Source organism: Lolium rigidum, chromosome 3 (assembly GCF_022539505.1).
Source record: "Lolium rigidum isolate FL_2022 chromosome 3, APGP_CSIRO_Lrig_0.1, whole genome shotgun sequence".
Lineage (NCBI taxonomy): Eukaryota > Viridiplantae > Streptophyta > Magnoliopsida > Poales > Poaceae > Lolium > Lolium rigidum.
The window spans coordinates 381,595,556-381,611,584 of record NC_061510.1 but is presented as its reverse complement, the minus strand read 5'-3'; the positions used below and the strand labels follow the sequence as shown (position 1 = coordinate 381,611,584).

General features: G+C 49.6%; 2 protein-coding genes across 2 annotated transcripts; both read right to left on the bottom strand.

Moving 5' to 3' along the window:
- Positions 1–1,526: 1,526 nt before the first annotated feature.
- Positions 1,527–2,057, bottom strand: LOC124700676. Its single transcript, XM_047232762.1, has one exon. The coding sequence runs from the start codon at positions 2,055–2,057 to the stop codon at positions 1,527–1,529; it is 531 nt and encodes a 176-aa protein (XP_047088718.1).
- Positions 2,058–14,306: 12,249 nt separating this feature from the next.
- On the bottom strand, positions 14,307–14,837 carry LOC124700675. The gene has a single exon (XM_047232761.1). It carries the CDS (start codon positions 14,835–14,837, stop codon positions 14,307–14,309), a length of 531 nt encoding a protein of 176 aa, XP_047088717.1.
- Between the last annotated feature and the right edge of the window lie 1,192 nt (positions 14,838–16,029).

Below are 16,029 nucleotides of genomic sequence, written 5' to 3'. Positions count from 1 at the left end.
AAATATACCACATTAATATAAAACAAGCCCAATATAGCTGAGGAAGCTAGCACGGATCTCGAAGTGTTGGACGTGAGAAAACCTGCATTCAAAGCGTAAAGAAAAAAAGTTTGTTTTTCCTCCCTAAACTTTTCACGCGCCAAATTGACCATTAATTAGTGATAGTTTAGGAGGGTTTAGTGAGCAAAGTAAATTTTTTTTTGACAATCAATATCACATATATTCATAGTAACAAATAGTACATGGTAGAGATACATGAACTGACTCCAACGATTACAAAATAAAGTCTAAAAGATAGTAACAAATCTTCGAGGTCTTCAATTTCTTTCTTCTTCCAAAACACAATCTTGTACTCTTGTGAAGGCAGCTAAAAATACATAACGAACCATAGACCTGTAGATACCGACGAAAGTTCTCCCATAATTTTTTGAGCCGCAATGCCAAGACTGCGTGCACGCACGCAACCATTAAAGCAGTCATACAACATCGGCAAGAGTACCAACACCAGTATATCAGGGAATAATAACCAACTAGCTTTGTCGTCGTCGATGGAGAGCCGAGAGTACGAATCACCATTGTCGAGGACGTAGCAGCCGGGAGAAAAACTGCGAGGATAATCCTCCTCGCGGCAACAACGACAAAAGATCCAAAATCGATCTGGCGAAGCAAGATCCGAAGACCCATACCTAGAAAATTGTGATTGTTCAACACCACCATTGACGCCGGGAAGAAGATCTCGTCGCCGAACGAAAGGCCGAAGATCACTTATTGCATACGATGCCATCTCCATTGAGGGGAAACCAACAAGAAGGCGGCTACCAAAATCCTAACATAATCTAATGAAAACAATACTTTTATTCAAAACTCGACGCATAGATCGGGTTCCCCACTCCTCCTGACGCCGGCGAAGCCGACCGGAGAAGGGGGAACCAATCTATGGAGGAGGATGAACTGGAGGCGGCTAGGGTTAGAGCGGCGGCTGAGAGGAGAAACAGCTTCTTTCTGATTCTGTTGTGCTGTTTAGTGAGCAAAGTAAATTGTAGAGGAAATAGTAAGCTACCTGAAAAGTTTAAGCGAAAAAATGAATTTTATTAAAAGCTGAAGTACTCTGCCGTTTTTGCACTCTTTTGTTTTGATCACTGCGAGGCCGATCTGAAAAAGAGATCACCGCGAGGCTGATCTAACGAAACTGATCATTGCCAAAACGAAACGAAAAATGAAGCACAAGCAGTCGATTTCGGCGCAGCACTGTACATGCCATTCATATTTACATTGACATTTTTATGCAGGAATACTTACACTGGCATTGTTTGCCCGAATATTTACACCGACCCATATCTACATTGCCTTGGTGTTTTTTCTGAAGCCTAAATTATCAGCACCAAAAACGCCACTATTTCTACGTGGATATATTCACCCATTTCTATCTCTCGGCTTTGTCCGCCGCTCGATCCAGCTCCGGCGGCAGGGACGTGCAACGCAAGACCAGCGAGATGGTGCTAGATGTTGTTTTTCTAGTGCTGTCTCTACTCACTCTCCGGGATGGCGGTCAAGTCGGGAGAGAATCTCGTCGGCGACCTCCCGCCGCGGCACGCCATCACCCGCTTCTGGACCACGGCCTGCTTCGCCGCGACGATGGTCATCACCGAATCGTCGGAGTAATCCTCCTCGGACGGTTCAAACACGAGTGGCACGACCGAGCCTCGCCGGCGCCGGCCGCCGGCAGACGAGGCCTTGACGAGGGCGGCACTGGCCTTGACGGCGAGCGCTGCCACCTCCTCGAGCGTGAGGCTGCGTCGCAGCATCTCGGCCGGGAGCACGAAGTATATCTGCCCCGGCCGGAGCTCGTCGGCGCCGGCCACCGCCGTGACGGAGCCCTGGAGCCCCATCGTGTCGGCGTCGCAGAGGAACCACCCCTGCTTGCCGTGGCCGATCTCCTCGAGCGCCACTGCCGCGGTGGCTGGCTGAGAGTACTCCCGGAGCTCGCCGCTGGGCAGCACCACCCTCGCGGTCGGGGCGCCATCCGCAGCCACGTCGCACGACACGCAGAGGCCCATTCTAAGCTTTAAGCTCTCTGCTCCTCTGCAACGAAACGGTTCTGTTCGTGCTGCTGCTAGAGTGCTAGTCAGCTAGTGCTAGCTTCTATCTAGTTCTTTTTCTTTCTCGTGCGCCGCTGTGGTTGTTGTGGTAATGTCGAATGCCGTGCGCTGCCGGAGAAGACGATGAGGACGAAGATGTTTATATAGGCCGGGAGACAGAGGGAGGGTTGTCGTGTAGCCGGAGTGGGGGCAGCACAGCCTGGAGCCCCGGCCAGCGGTTGGCGTGGAGCCGTGGACTCGACCCGGCGGGGCTTTCCATGGCGAGCAGCCGAGCACAGTCAATTGGCTACGGTGAACTCTGAACAACTAGCAAAAATCTCTGTACGCGGCTAAGCTGCACAAATACAGCTCTACACGCGGAAATGGACGGAGTGCAAGAAAGTAGGATGAGGTACCATCCAAATACATACTTACAATGAAACACAAACATTCCTTCTAAAAAACAATCCACAAGACAGCTCTGCCGCATTAAAGCTCTGCCGCGATGTTACTCTGTCCGTTCCTATGCAGTTGGCGTCCTAGGTTTAGTGAAAGACAAACTTTGCAAAGTTTGACTAAAAATATAAGTATTTTTTTATCTGTATTCCTAATACCAAATGTATATATTATGAGAATATACTTTGTAAATAATATAATATAATAAATTTTATATTACATACATTAATATATTTTTTGTAAATATTTGAGCAAAGTTTACAAAGTTTAACTTTGAAAAAACCAAAAATACGCAAAGGTATTGTGAACGGAAGGAGTATCATCCAACGATCTTGGGGAGCAAAAAAGAAGGCCGGAGGGGAGGCAATAGATTGACCTTGCCGTTGGCTTGTTTTGGGAAGAGAGGCTAAAGGCTATTTAACCCATAAAATTAAACATTCCGATATATTCTACTCCCTTCGATCTACATCGACACTTACTATGTATCAAAGTGAGTAGTAGAAACGAAGTAAACTGAAGAAAGCCACAAGTAATTCGAAAATTCACTTTAGAGCTCGGGCTACAAGTAGCTTGAAATACTCTATGTTGACGTTAAGAACCATCGGACCTAAATACTGAGATTTCGTGCAATAACAAGATGATAAGATTTCTATTGGATGCTTAGAAATATCGTATAAAAATCACTATCTCCAAGTCGCCCAAGAAATAATTACTCCTATATACTAAGCAAATAACATTCGATAAAAATTCCATATTCCTTCATTTTTCATTATTTCTCCAAACTTGTTGTTCATTTTTATATTTTAATTGTGATTTCTTCAATAATTTTCACTCGGTTCCTTATTTTATCTCGTTTATCTTCCACAATAACTCTTATATTCTCTAGTTTTTTGTTTTGTTATTCTTTGGTGATTTTATGTTTGTGGAACCATGTTTTAATTGATGGCAAAGGACCAAATTTATTTGGTTTTGATGAAATTTGAGAGTGAGTTTGACTTTATTGAGAGTCAAAGAGGAAAATTGTCGTAAGAGACAAAGGGTGGATTTTTAACGATAATAAGCCTAGTTGTCTGAATATTGCAACTCAGTGTCCGCTACATACTGAATCGATATTAACTTGCAGCTCTCGCCCCTGCGTACATTTGTACATCTTACCAATGTCACACGGGACAATGCGATGAGTTGGAAAAGAGAAAACTAAATGAAAATCTTTAGCATCTGTCAGCTGAGAGATGGTCTTTTAGTATGAAAAATGCTCACTCTGGTACAAAATACTTGTCCAAAAATCAAGGAATCTAAACATGTTTTATTGTGGAGATTCGTTCATTTTTTGGACATGTATTTTCGATCGGTGGGAGTAAGATATTTTTCTTCATTGTACAAAATGACATGTTTTGTAATAATTTAATTATATCATCCAATAACGTAAAGGCATTGCAACAAATAATTGCTAGAGAAAATAGGTAGTACAATTGTTCTTCTCTTGGTCACATGTTTTCTAGTGTAATATTAAGCATTGCATACCTTTAGGCATGCATAGATTGATTGTTTGCTAGGGAAAGATGCATGATCCAAGGTATAGTTACGTTTTCTTGGCTTATATAATGCCATATAGAATGCACAAGAAAAAGACCATCATCAATATTTGTGTACTATAAGAGCGTACGTGTTGCTGAAGCTTGTGGAGTATTTCCTCTCTTATTGTTTGCGTCAGTAACCTTTTTCAGTTGCGGGTAGGCCAAAAAGGCTTCGCTAAGGAGGCACGCTATGTCGTCAAGTATGGTGTACGTAGCGGCGCGTAGTCTCCTATCCGGGAACGAGCCGCGTGAGGTGTGAGGGCATCTCCAACCGGGCGACCCAAACGGACGCGCTGGGCCGTCCGTTTTGGGCCGTTTGCGTGCCCGAGCGGACGCGCGGACGGTGCCCCGCGTCCGCGCGTTCGTTTGGGTCGCGCGCTGCGCCCAACGCGCCAGATTTGGGTCGCGGCGCCCCATGGTATGTTTTTCTTGTAAAATCACTAGAAAAACGCAAAATAAATTATAGAAAAAATATATAAAATAGTTGAAATGCTCTAAATGTATTATACATTACATAGTCCATGTAATCAAGGATAAAGTATTATTCAAATAAAATGAAGAAACGATACAAAATGCTCTAGGCTCCTTCATCATTGTTGTTTGCGGCATTGTTGCCTACATGCTGCCACATGTGCTCGACCAAATCAGCCTGAAGCTGGTTGTGTACGGCTAGATCTCGAATTTCATGGTGCGCATGAAGAATGTCCTGGAATGATGCCGGAGCACGTTGAGGAGTAACCAACTCTCCTTGGCCGTCCCATTCATTATCAAAGAGTGAATCATCCCGCTCTACCTCAACAATCATGTTATGCATGATTACACAAGCGGTCATCACCTCCCACGTAGTTTGCACATCCCGGGCTGCGGCAGGGTGTCCGACGATAGCCCAACGAGCTTGGAGGATGCCAAACGCCCGCTCGACATCTTTCCGGGCTGCCTCCTCGCTCTTTGGCAAACCTTGCCTCCTGCTCCGAGCCGGGGTTTCGGATTGTCTTCACGAGTGTAGCCCAAGGTGGATAGATACCATCAGCAAGGTAGTACCCCTTGGTGTAGTGGTGGCCATTGATCTCAAAATCCACATCGGGGACCGACCGTACGCTAGCCTATCAAACACCGGAGAGCGCTGCAGCACATTGATGTCATTGTGCGAGCCAGCCATTCCGAAGAATGAGTGCCAAATCCATGTGTCATGGGAAGCAACAGCTTCAAGAATGACCGTGCACCCCTCGGAATGGCCGCCGTATGACCCCTGCCAACCAAAGGGGCAGTTCTTCCACTCCCAATGCATGCGGTCTATGCTGCCAAGCATCCCAGGAAACCCCCGGAAGCGTTGATCGACAACGGACGAGCCGTGTCCTCTCGCATTTGGTTGCCGGAGGTACCGTTCTCCGAACGAACCGATCACCGCTCCGCAGAACCCGTACATCGATTCCAGGCCGGTTGACTCACTCATGCGCGTGTACTCATCTACGAAATCACCGGCAACGCCATATGCGAGCATCCTAATCGCTGCCGTGCATTTCGGTACGAAGAGAGGCCTACCTTGCCAAGTGCATCCACTTTCGCACGTAAGTAGTCGTCGTAGATCTTGACGCCATCCATTATCCGGCGGAACAGCGGCCTGTTCATCCGAAAACGACGGCGAAACAAGTGCGGCACGAACAATGGATTGGGTTGGAAGTAGTCGTTGTAGAGCTGGTCGTGGCCGCGTTCTCTTTTGCGGTCCAAGGCGGCCGCGCGCCCCGGCAAGGACCCCCGGAACACGGGGATCTGCGAGACAATGTGCTCGTGGATGAGCACCGCAAGCATCCGTGAAAAATTCGTCGTCGGACTCCTCTTCGACGACGTGTCGATGAAGTTCTTGAAGTAGTACTCGTCGTCGCTGTCCACCATGATCCGAAAAGGGACACATATTAGTTCGAGCTTTTGAACGAACACCTCGCAGCGGAGGCGATCCAAATGCTTCTCTAGGGACCTGCAGCCATGGCCGTCTCGGCCGACTTGCGGTCCGGAAACACGGTGCGAGGAGGGCTCACCTCCGGCGGAAACGGCGCGGCTGCGAACGGCGGGAGGTGTCGCGACGGTGAGAGGACAACAACGCCGGCGCCGGCGTCCTCCGACTCGCTACGACGCGGCGAAAGCAGCGCGGGACCTCGACCTATGCTTCCGCCCGCTTGCCGGCGTCTCGACGACGATGGCCGGCGTCGACGCGCTCCGAAATCGCCGGTCCGTGGGTGGCGGCGGAGCGGGTGGGGAGATGTGTGCGGCGGCCTTGTGTTTTGGGTGGCAGACGGGCGGGCCGGGGCGGACAAGGGGAGGACGCGAGCGACCAGCCTTTCGCGTCCGCGGCCACGCAAACCCGGCCAAGATTTGGGCCGGGTTTGGGTCGTCCCGGACGCCGCGGCCATCCGTTTTAGGGATGGGTCCGCGCGCTGGGCCGCGTTTTTGTCCGTTTCGACCCATCCGGACGCGCGGGCGCGGGATGGGTCGCCCGGTTGGAGATGCCCTGAGCGCCGGAGCGGCGCCATGCCGCGTTCTCGTCATGGGCAACGGCACGCGTGGCGCTTCCGGCGGACGAAAGTGGACGCGGTTCACGTGACTGCATGGGTTCGTGCTAGCTAGCTACGCACGACGATATGTGTAGGTTCGAACTTTAAAACGAACATATGGGTTACAGCTGACATGCATGAATGAAGCCCCAGCATAGGTTATCATATCAGAACACTCTATTTCCGATGTATGCCCTATCCACAAATGCGTAGAATAGAATACGATGTTCCCGCGCTAATTCTAACCAGCCCCATGATCGTGGTTGTATCATAGCCACTCCTCGTCACCCGATCAACAATGGTCTCTGCCTCTCCAGTCTCCAGGAGATGGATCGATCCCATGTCAGTCCAAACCTCCTAGAAGATCGAAGGTGGTGCTTGTTTGGACCGATGCGGGTCACCGAGAACGCCAAAGGAAAGAAACGACGCCATTATCCATGTCCATGCATTGACCAATCCAGTTGAAGGCGTAGTTAAACCGCATGGCCGTGGCGTCGTGCATGCGAACGACGACGAAGAACTTCTCCTCGCCTCCGGCCACGGGCCGGCGCACATGCACGCCGCGCTGCCCGGACGGTGGGGAGCCAGTCCGGCCACCCGAGCCGCACGACGTACGGGCCATCCATTTGGTCTGACCACCTGCCCTGCCGAGCCACTTAATAATCCCACGCTCCAAAACAGACATTTCCGATCCCGCATCGTGGCCTGTCGCGACGGCTCTGCCGCGACTCTCGTCCGTCGTTGCCACGGCTCTCCCGTGACTCAGCTCAACAGAGCTTCAGCTTCAGCTTCCTTGAAGTTTCGCTTGTTGGTAGACCGATGCACACGGTAGATCGTGTCGCCGGTGCGTCGGAGCGGAGGGCGGCAGGGGGAATCTTTGGACGGTGGACGGCCGCGCGCGGAGATCTAAGGGCATCTCCAACGCTATGACCCAAACGGACAGTGTATTTCATCCGTTTGGGTCGTCCCGCGGACACGTGGACGTGCACAGACGTCCGTCCCTATTTTTATTTCCCAACCGCACGCATGACCCAAACCGGACACCATCCTTCTGAGCAGTCCACGGCACCTGCGCAACTGTGTGGCGAGGCGCGGCGCGAGCCCCCGCTCCGCGACCGAGAGCAGACGAGCGCCGCCGGGACGGCGTCGCGTGTGAGGCCGGCGCGGGCGTGCCGAGGCGCGACGCGGCCATGGCGAGGCGGCACGGGGCGGCGTCCGTCGAGGTGCGGCCAGCCGAGGCGCGGCACGGGGCAGCTTCCGGCTGTCCATGCTCGCGGCGGCGTCGGGGCGCCCGTCGTGGCGAGGCGGCGGCGGCCCGAGCGCGCGGGCGGGGCACGGCGCCGAGCTCCGCCATGGCGCGGGGCGGGGCATGGCCCGGGCGGCGCGGAGCTCGGCCATGGCGCGGGGCGGCGCGGCCATAGCGCGGCGCGGAGCGGGGCTCGGCCCGGGCGGCGAGGCGCCCGCTCGCGTCCTCGCCGAGGCGCGGCCATGGCGGCCCCGAGGTGCCGCACCAAGCTACGGCGCCCCTGCGAGGCTCGGCCATGGCGCGGGGCGGGCCTCGGCCCGGGCGGCGCGGCCCGGCGCGGAGCTCGGCGTGGCGGGTGAGGGCGGCGCGGGGCGGGGCTCGGCACGGGGCTCGGCATGGGGCGCGCGAGGTGAGGGGTGGCGGCGCTCGGCGTGGCGGGTGAGGGCGGCGCGGGGCGGGGCGAGGCGCGGCCAGCCCCGTGCCCGCGGCGGCGTGGCGCGGCCGGCCCCGGCCCCGTGCGGCGTTGGCGAGGGCGGCGCGGGGCTCGGCCTGCGCGGGGCGGCCGTGGCGCGGCGCGGGGCGGGTGAGGGCGGCGCGGGGCGGCCATGGCGCGGCGCGGAGCTCGGCCATGGTGGGTCGGCCTGCGCGGCGCGGGGCTCGGCCCAGGCGGCGAGGCGCCCGCTCGCGTCGTGGCTCCGTCCCCGTCCCGGCCCAGCGAGCTCCGCCCCGACTTCGTCTTGCTCGGCGGCGTCGAGGCCGGCGGCGCCCGTTTTGCTCCGGCGACTTCCGGCAGGGCGGAAAAAGGAGGAGGCGGCGGCGGCGGCCTCCAAGTGAGGGTGGCGACGGAGCTTGGCTAGTCGACATCGATTCCGGCGTGGAGCGATGGTCTTTTCCATGGAAAAAAGCAACCAGAGGAGAGAGAAGGGTGGGGGCGTATGTGGTTGTGTATGTGGTTGTATTTTGTGTCACTGTCAGATGGGCCAGGACGCGGACATAGGCGGATATAGTGGACATCCGCGTGCGTCCGGCTCGCCCCAAAAGTCTCCAAAATTTGCGTCAGTTTTGGGTCAGACCGGACGCTGCACCTGTCCGTTTTTAAGATGGGTTGCCCCGTTGGGAGCAGGTTTTGTCCGAAAAGACCCAAACGGACGATTTTTTGCATTTGGGTCTGCCCCGTTGGAGATGCCCTAAACGTGCTCATATATGCGTTCAAGGGGGAATCTTAATTTGGATTGCTATTCGCTAATTAAGCGCCCGTGCACCGTAGGCGTTGGATTGTGCTTGTCAACAGTCCCGGTGGTATAGCATGTTTCTGGGTGCTAGGTTGGGTCATGTTCGAGCATATGCGTTGCTGGTTTTGTTTCAGATCGATGATAGACAGAGGTTAATTTAGGCAATGTTTGACACAGCTGATCTCCGAAATTACTACTACTACTGTAGTGTGCAAATTTGCTAAGGGCATGTTTGTTGTCCGTTTGCGTTTGCACGAATAAAAAAATGGTCTCCCATCTAGTCCAACGGTCAGATGCATAGTGGCTAGTTTGTCCGTGTAGACACATTTTTGATTAAATTTGGATCACCACTTGGGTTCACGCGAACACTATCCGTGCATCTATTTGGCAAGTGTGTCTCCTTTACCTTCTCCCTGATTAATGCATAGTCCATGCGCTGTCACAAAAGGCATCTTTCCCTCCTTCCAAATCTATGAATGCCCCACACTAGTCTGGCCTTTGCAGTAAAAGAAAAGCACTACCGCTAGGGCACAAGCAAATGCGTATGAACAAGTTAAAAAATAATATTTGTATATCCACGATGCAAATTCATCAGAATGGATGCAAATTGTGTCCAAAATATATAGGGCAGCTGAGGATGCCATAATTTCGTAACGCAACAACAAGAACACATGCCGGTGTCAGTCCGAGAGGCTTGGTCAAACCCTCACTCCACCTGCGGACCTGCCCACTCTATTTGCAACACACACGTCCAGAGACGTCACCCCTTAGAGGAACGACGGGCAACCAGTCCACAAGGCCACGTCAAAAAAAAAGGTCCACCAGGTAAACTCTTGATTAGGACTACAAAACTCAGTGGACGCATGCACAATCAACCGGCCTAACAGTTTTGAATAGTATAACATACTATGATGGACCATATAAATGGGAGCAGTGAATACACATTTTATTTCTTTGATATAACTTCATAAGGTACAATAGTTTTTGAGTAATAATCGCCTAGATCAGAGTCGTGACCACTCCCATGGTTTTGATCCACCTCATTATTCATCACTCTATAAGGTCGGTGATAACCATGCAGACTATGGCTATCTTTACAGAAAAGACATTACGCTGGGTGAGAGGCGACGGAACATCGGCCTTCGCAAAGAGATCATCGCACTGGTGTGCTAGAGGGATGGACTTTGCTGCCTCCTCCTTGCCCCCGGTATAATTGCGTGCATTGATCTTTTCATTGGCGTGGGCGAACGCAAACAAAATGCTATGGTATAACCCGTCGCACTGTTCGAGCGCCGCCTTCGTCTTGGCATTTGTTTCTGGCTTCACTAGTAGGCCCTCGATATCTGTGACGGCTAGCTCAGCATTGCCGATACCTATATCTGTCGCCTGCTTTGCCACAACCCAAGTGTCTTCCTTTGGTGCTGGGCCGTGTTGTAACAACGCAGACACACAGAATTCATAGTTGACACGCGGATCCTTTTCGGATGCTGCCTTGCAGACTGATTTTATGGTCGCGTCAGCGCTGGACAATGTCAGGGCAATGGTGGCCATGGCCAGGAGAGTCGTTGGCAACCTCATGGATCTTGCTGGTTTTATTTGGACAGAGGATGTTAACATGGGGTAATTTTCCCTAGCGATGTATAAAACTAGTTTTCTTAGAATGGAGGTAGGATGTGTGGTCATATATAGGTAAGGGAAGGCAGAGGATAAGCACACACATTTATAAGTTAGTTCTATACCTAGGACCCTTTTCACTAAAAAAATTCATTTCTTGATGGTAATTAATTATTATGATATTAAATATGCAGGATGTGCCATGTTTAACCATTTATTGGCAGCCCGCAGGCAGAGGATAAGCACAATTATTTATAAGTTCTTTCTATATTTAGGGTATTTTTAATGAGATATAGATTTTCATTTATTTATGGTAACTAACTATTATTTCATTAAATACTGCACCGGACATAGTTGACGGGGCATTTTGTCTACCCGGCCAAGCCAATAATCCCCAGGTTTTCCCATGCACCAAACATACAGGTCTGATGCTACATCGTTGGCAAGTATTGTGGCGATGTCCCTTCCCTTAAGGGCAAGTACAATGGGATGTCGCTAGTCTTCTCTTAGAGCTTCCATGTAGGATATTTGTTGAGTTGGAGGAGAGAGAATAGAGAAAGATAAGGTTGTCTTCCCTTAGCTATAGGATGATCCTTAGAAAATAAGGAAATATAATTTGCTTCATTGTACCACATATCATTTCTTAGCAATATAATTTTCTACTAAAATTTAATTGCTTCTCATTAATAGCAAGGGATGAATATAAGAAAAAATAAGTTGTACATGATATATTATTGCTTTTTCTAGATGATGTGGAAGGCTAAGAAAAGGTGTGTCTTCCCTTCTATTGTGCATGCCCTAAGTCATTGCTCCTCTGTCTCTCGCACGCCTCAGCTGACCAGAGCTTGAGCTTCATTGAAACTTCGATGGATACATAGACTGATGCGCATGCCACGGTGAAGGGGTGTGGTAGATCTTGTCGCTGGTGCGTCGAAGAGGATGTCGGCAGGAGGAATATTTGTCCAGTGGGATGGCCGCGGATCTCAACGTGTTCAATGGCATGCAGGTCCCCTGAGCACCCCTTTTGTTGATCTTATTGGTGGTATACATGCATACAACAAGTTTCAGGGTGCCGGGCTCAGTCCTGTTCGAGCAATGGTTGCTGGTTTGGTTTTAGATGATCGATAGAGGTTTAAGTAATGTAGGTACAAGCCTGAAAATTCTAATCCCTCCGGTCCTTAATAAATAACAAAAACTTACTAAATCTCCGATACTTAATATATATTGGAGGGAGTTGTATATATGGCTTGTAGCGGAGACCCCGAGTACCTCGATCAACATCCGGCCCCTTAATAGTTTGAGCAGGATATGACAAGGATGAAGCAAGATGGTGATCTCTTCTCTAAAATAAAACGTGTCCATTAAAATACGCATGTTTTAGTGTGTGTGGAGTTTGAATGGGATCATTAGCAAATCGATATTGCTGACTAACTGGCCATAGGGAAGTATACATAAAATACATTGGTAGGAGACAACATATGGATGCCACCAGGAAGGAATAACATGCTCCCACTTTGCTGCTACTGATGATCACTGTCGATATTGCAAGCGAACAACAACATATGGACACTTAAACCCTCAATTGCATGATAGCATCCTTGGACCAGCACGTCCAACGACCATCAAAGATTGCAAGCGAACAACCGTCGGGTGTCCAGCAATCCTTCCCTATAATTTCCCTTACAGATCTGTCTGTTCAAGCAACAATACGATTTTGCAGATCTTACGACCTTTGATTACAAGTCCCCTTTCTTATCCAGGTCTCAATCATTTCCTTCGTGCTCATCGATTCATAGAAAACATACTAAACGATCGAGATAGCAAATATCATTTGTTAACTAGATATCTCTAATATCCAGGACGTGCACGAGTGGCATGAACGAATACAGCATCGCACACATAGTTCGGTTCCATCGAAATGTGGTTCAAATTGTATCTTAACTAACGCTCATTCGGATGTATCGAAATATCCATGATTGAAACATATGGGTCCATGGGCTCCACTGCCACTAGCAGAGCAAAACGTGCATGGCAACGTGCAGTTCAAGTGCATGCTCCTATACATGACGCATTTGTCATTGCCGTGGTCGCAATCCATCTGTGATAATTAAAACGACAACTAGGACGTCTAGGCTGGAAAGCCAGCCAGGCCAACAAAGGGAGGCCACCTCGAGTCCACAAGAGAGGGAGGGAGGAGGGGACAGAGAGAATGCAGCACTACCAACCTGGCTCTTTTTTTTTGAAAGAAATCAATGTGCTTATTTCTCTCCCTCTGTTATAATTTGTCGTAGTATGACTCGTGCCATGTGTTCGGTTCAACTTGTAGGTAGACGCCACGCTTGTGTGCCCCTAGCTAGTTAGGATTATTCCTAGAACCGGCGGGAGCCAGTAAAATGTACGCTACATACCGTGATGAATTGCAAAATTAATTTGAGGAAGAGCGAACTTAAGAAATAATGCAAAGATCAAAATAATCATAAGACATTAATGTGATTCTAACAATATCAATTAGTATAAATAAAATAGAAACATATTTGATTATAAGTAGACACTACAAACATACCGATACTGTGAGCTCAATGGTAAAGATGGACCTTTTTTTTTTGGAAAATCTTCTATAACTCTACCGATCAAGATTTTTGAATATTCCTTGCAATGTGCTACTCGGTCTTCATGATTTTTGTCGCCGAGAAATCCCTTTCAATTCTCAATGAGGTGATAATGTCATCTCGGGATACTTGATGTGCCTTTTAAATATCAAGAAATTTATAAAGCCTCCAATTCTCCAAGTATGGATCATGAATAGCTCAAATTATGACGAATTATAGGTTTTGAAAAGAAATTTGCATGACTTTACTACGATTTCATTTTATTATCAGAAATATTCCACATTAATATAAAACAAGCCCAATATATCTAGGAAAGCTAGCATTGATCTCGAAGTGTTGGACGTGAGAAACCCCGCGTGCAAACGGTAAAGAAAAAAGTTTGTTTTTCCTTCCTAAACTTTTCACTGGTTAAGTGAACCATTAGTTAGTGATAGATTAGGAGGGTTTAGTAAGCAAGCAAAATTTAGGAAAAATATGAGCCAAGTGAAAAGTTCAAGGAAAAACAGACTTTATTAAAGGCTAAAGCAGTTTGCCGTTTTTGCACTCATCAGTGCCATGCTGATCTAAGAAAGAGATCACTGGGAGGCTGATCTAAAGAAAGTGACCATTGCCAAAACGAAACGAAAAATAATAAAACACAAGCAGTCGATTTCAGGGCAGCACTGTACATGCCATTCATATTTACACTGGCATTTTTATGGAGGAATACTTACAGTGACGTTGTTTCCCTGAATATTTACACCGACCCATATGTACATTACCTTGGTCGTTTTTTCTCAAACCTAAATTATCAGCACCAAAAACGGCACTATTCCTACGTGGATATATTCACCCATTTCTATCTATCTCCGCTCTGTGCGCCGCCCGATCCAGCTCCGGCGGCAGGGACGTGGACCGCAAGACCAGCGAGATGGTGCTAGGTATTTTTTCTTTCTAGTGCTGTCTCTACTCACTCTCCGGGATGGCGGTCAAGTCGGGAGAGAATCTCGGCGGCGACCTCCCGCCGCGGCACGCCACCGGCCGCTTCTGGACCACGGCCTGCTTCGCCGCGACGATGGTCATCACCGAATCGTCGGAGTAATCCTCCTCGGACGGTTCAAACACGAGTGGCACCACCGAGCCCCGTCGGCGCCGGCCGCCGGCAGACGAGGCCTTGACGAGGGCGGCGCTGGCCTTGACGGCGAGCGCGGCCACCTCCTCGAGGGTGAGGCTGCGGCGCAGCATCTCGGCCGGGAGCACGAAGTAGATCTGCCCCGGCCGAAGCTCGTCGGCGCCGGGAACCGCGGCGACGGAGCCCTGGAGCCCCATCGCGTCGGCGTCGCAGAGGAACCACCCCTCCTTGCCGTGGCTAACCTCCTCGACCGCCACTGCCGCGGTGGCCGGCTGAGAGTACTCCCGGAGCTCGCCGCTGGGCAGCACCACCCTCGCGGTCGGGGTGCAGTCGGCCGCTGCGTCGCACGACACGCAGAGACCCATTGTAAACGGTGCGGCTTCTGCTTCTCTGAGACTAAGCGGTCCTGCTCGTGCTGCTGCTAGCTTCTGTCTCTTGTGGGTAATGTCTAATGTGGTGTGCCGCCGGAGATGGTGATGCCGAGGAAGAGCCGGAGAGGTATATATAGCGCAGGGGTGTGAGGGAGACGCAGCGGGGAGAAAGAGGGAGGGTTGTCGTGTAGCCCGGAGTGGGGGCAGCACAGCCTGGACCCTGGAGCATGGAGGTTTGGCATGGAGCCGTGGACTCGGCGTGCTATCCATGGCAGAGCACGGTCAATCGATCGGCAGCTCGGAGACGATATTTATTCTGACCAAAGCTCACAGTGAACTCCTACCAACGTGGTTAGGTCACAACCGTACACGCCTTGTTCTGTACGAGGGAATGAACGCACGAGTACAAGAAAATACTAGGACGCGCGAACTACCATCCAAATACATAGTACTCCAAGTCTCCAATCAAACACGGAATTCCTTGGAAGAAGCCATTCAGAAAACAGTTGAGCACGACAGCTTTATTTCTAAGACCCCGTACGTATAATACATATTTTAAAAGGTTAAAAAAATTAGATTTTTTCTTCAATACGAAAAAAATGTACAATTGTATTGGTATATGATAACAATATAAATATATTTATAAGGTTTCACACGCAGCATAGAATTCAATGATTACAAATAAAATATCTAAAATACGCATATAGTAATATTACACGGCTTCAATAGTTCAAATAAACTTCTTCTTCTGGGAATAACGCTTTTTCATAGCCATGAAAGTCTCAATTATATAATTATTTTTTACCTTGGAGAAAATATCTCGCTCAATGAATGTGACTAAACAATCATCTAGAAGACTATCACCCATCTGATTCCTCAACTTATACTTCACTAGATTAATTGCAGAAAATGCCCTTTCAAAACTTGCGGCCAACACAGATAGGAGCAATACTAATTTGAGAAGGGAATAGACCACATCATGAACAATATGCCTCTTTATTTCAACAAGCTTAACAAAGAGATCAACAAGATAGTTTAGGCCTTTAAAGTTCTCATCTTAACATGCGAGCTTCTTTCTTTCATGATTCTGTAAAAGAGCAGCAATATCCCCGGTTCTCTTCTTTCTTTCTTTTTGCAGAAAATCTCCGGTCCTCTTCATGTTCAAAGTAAGTCCACAATGCAAATT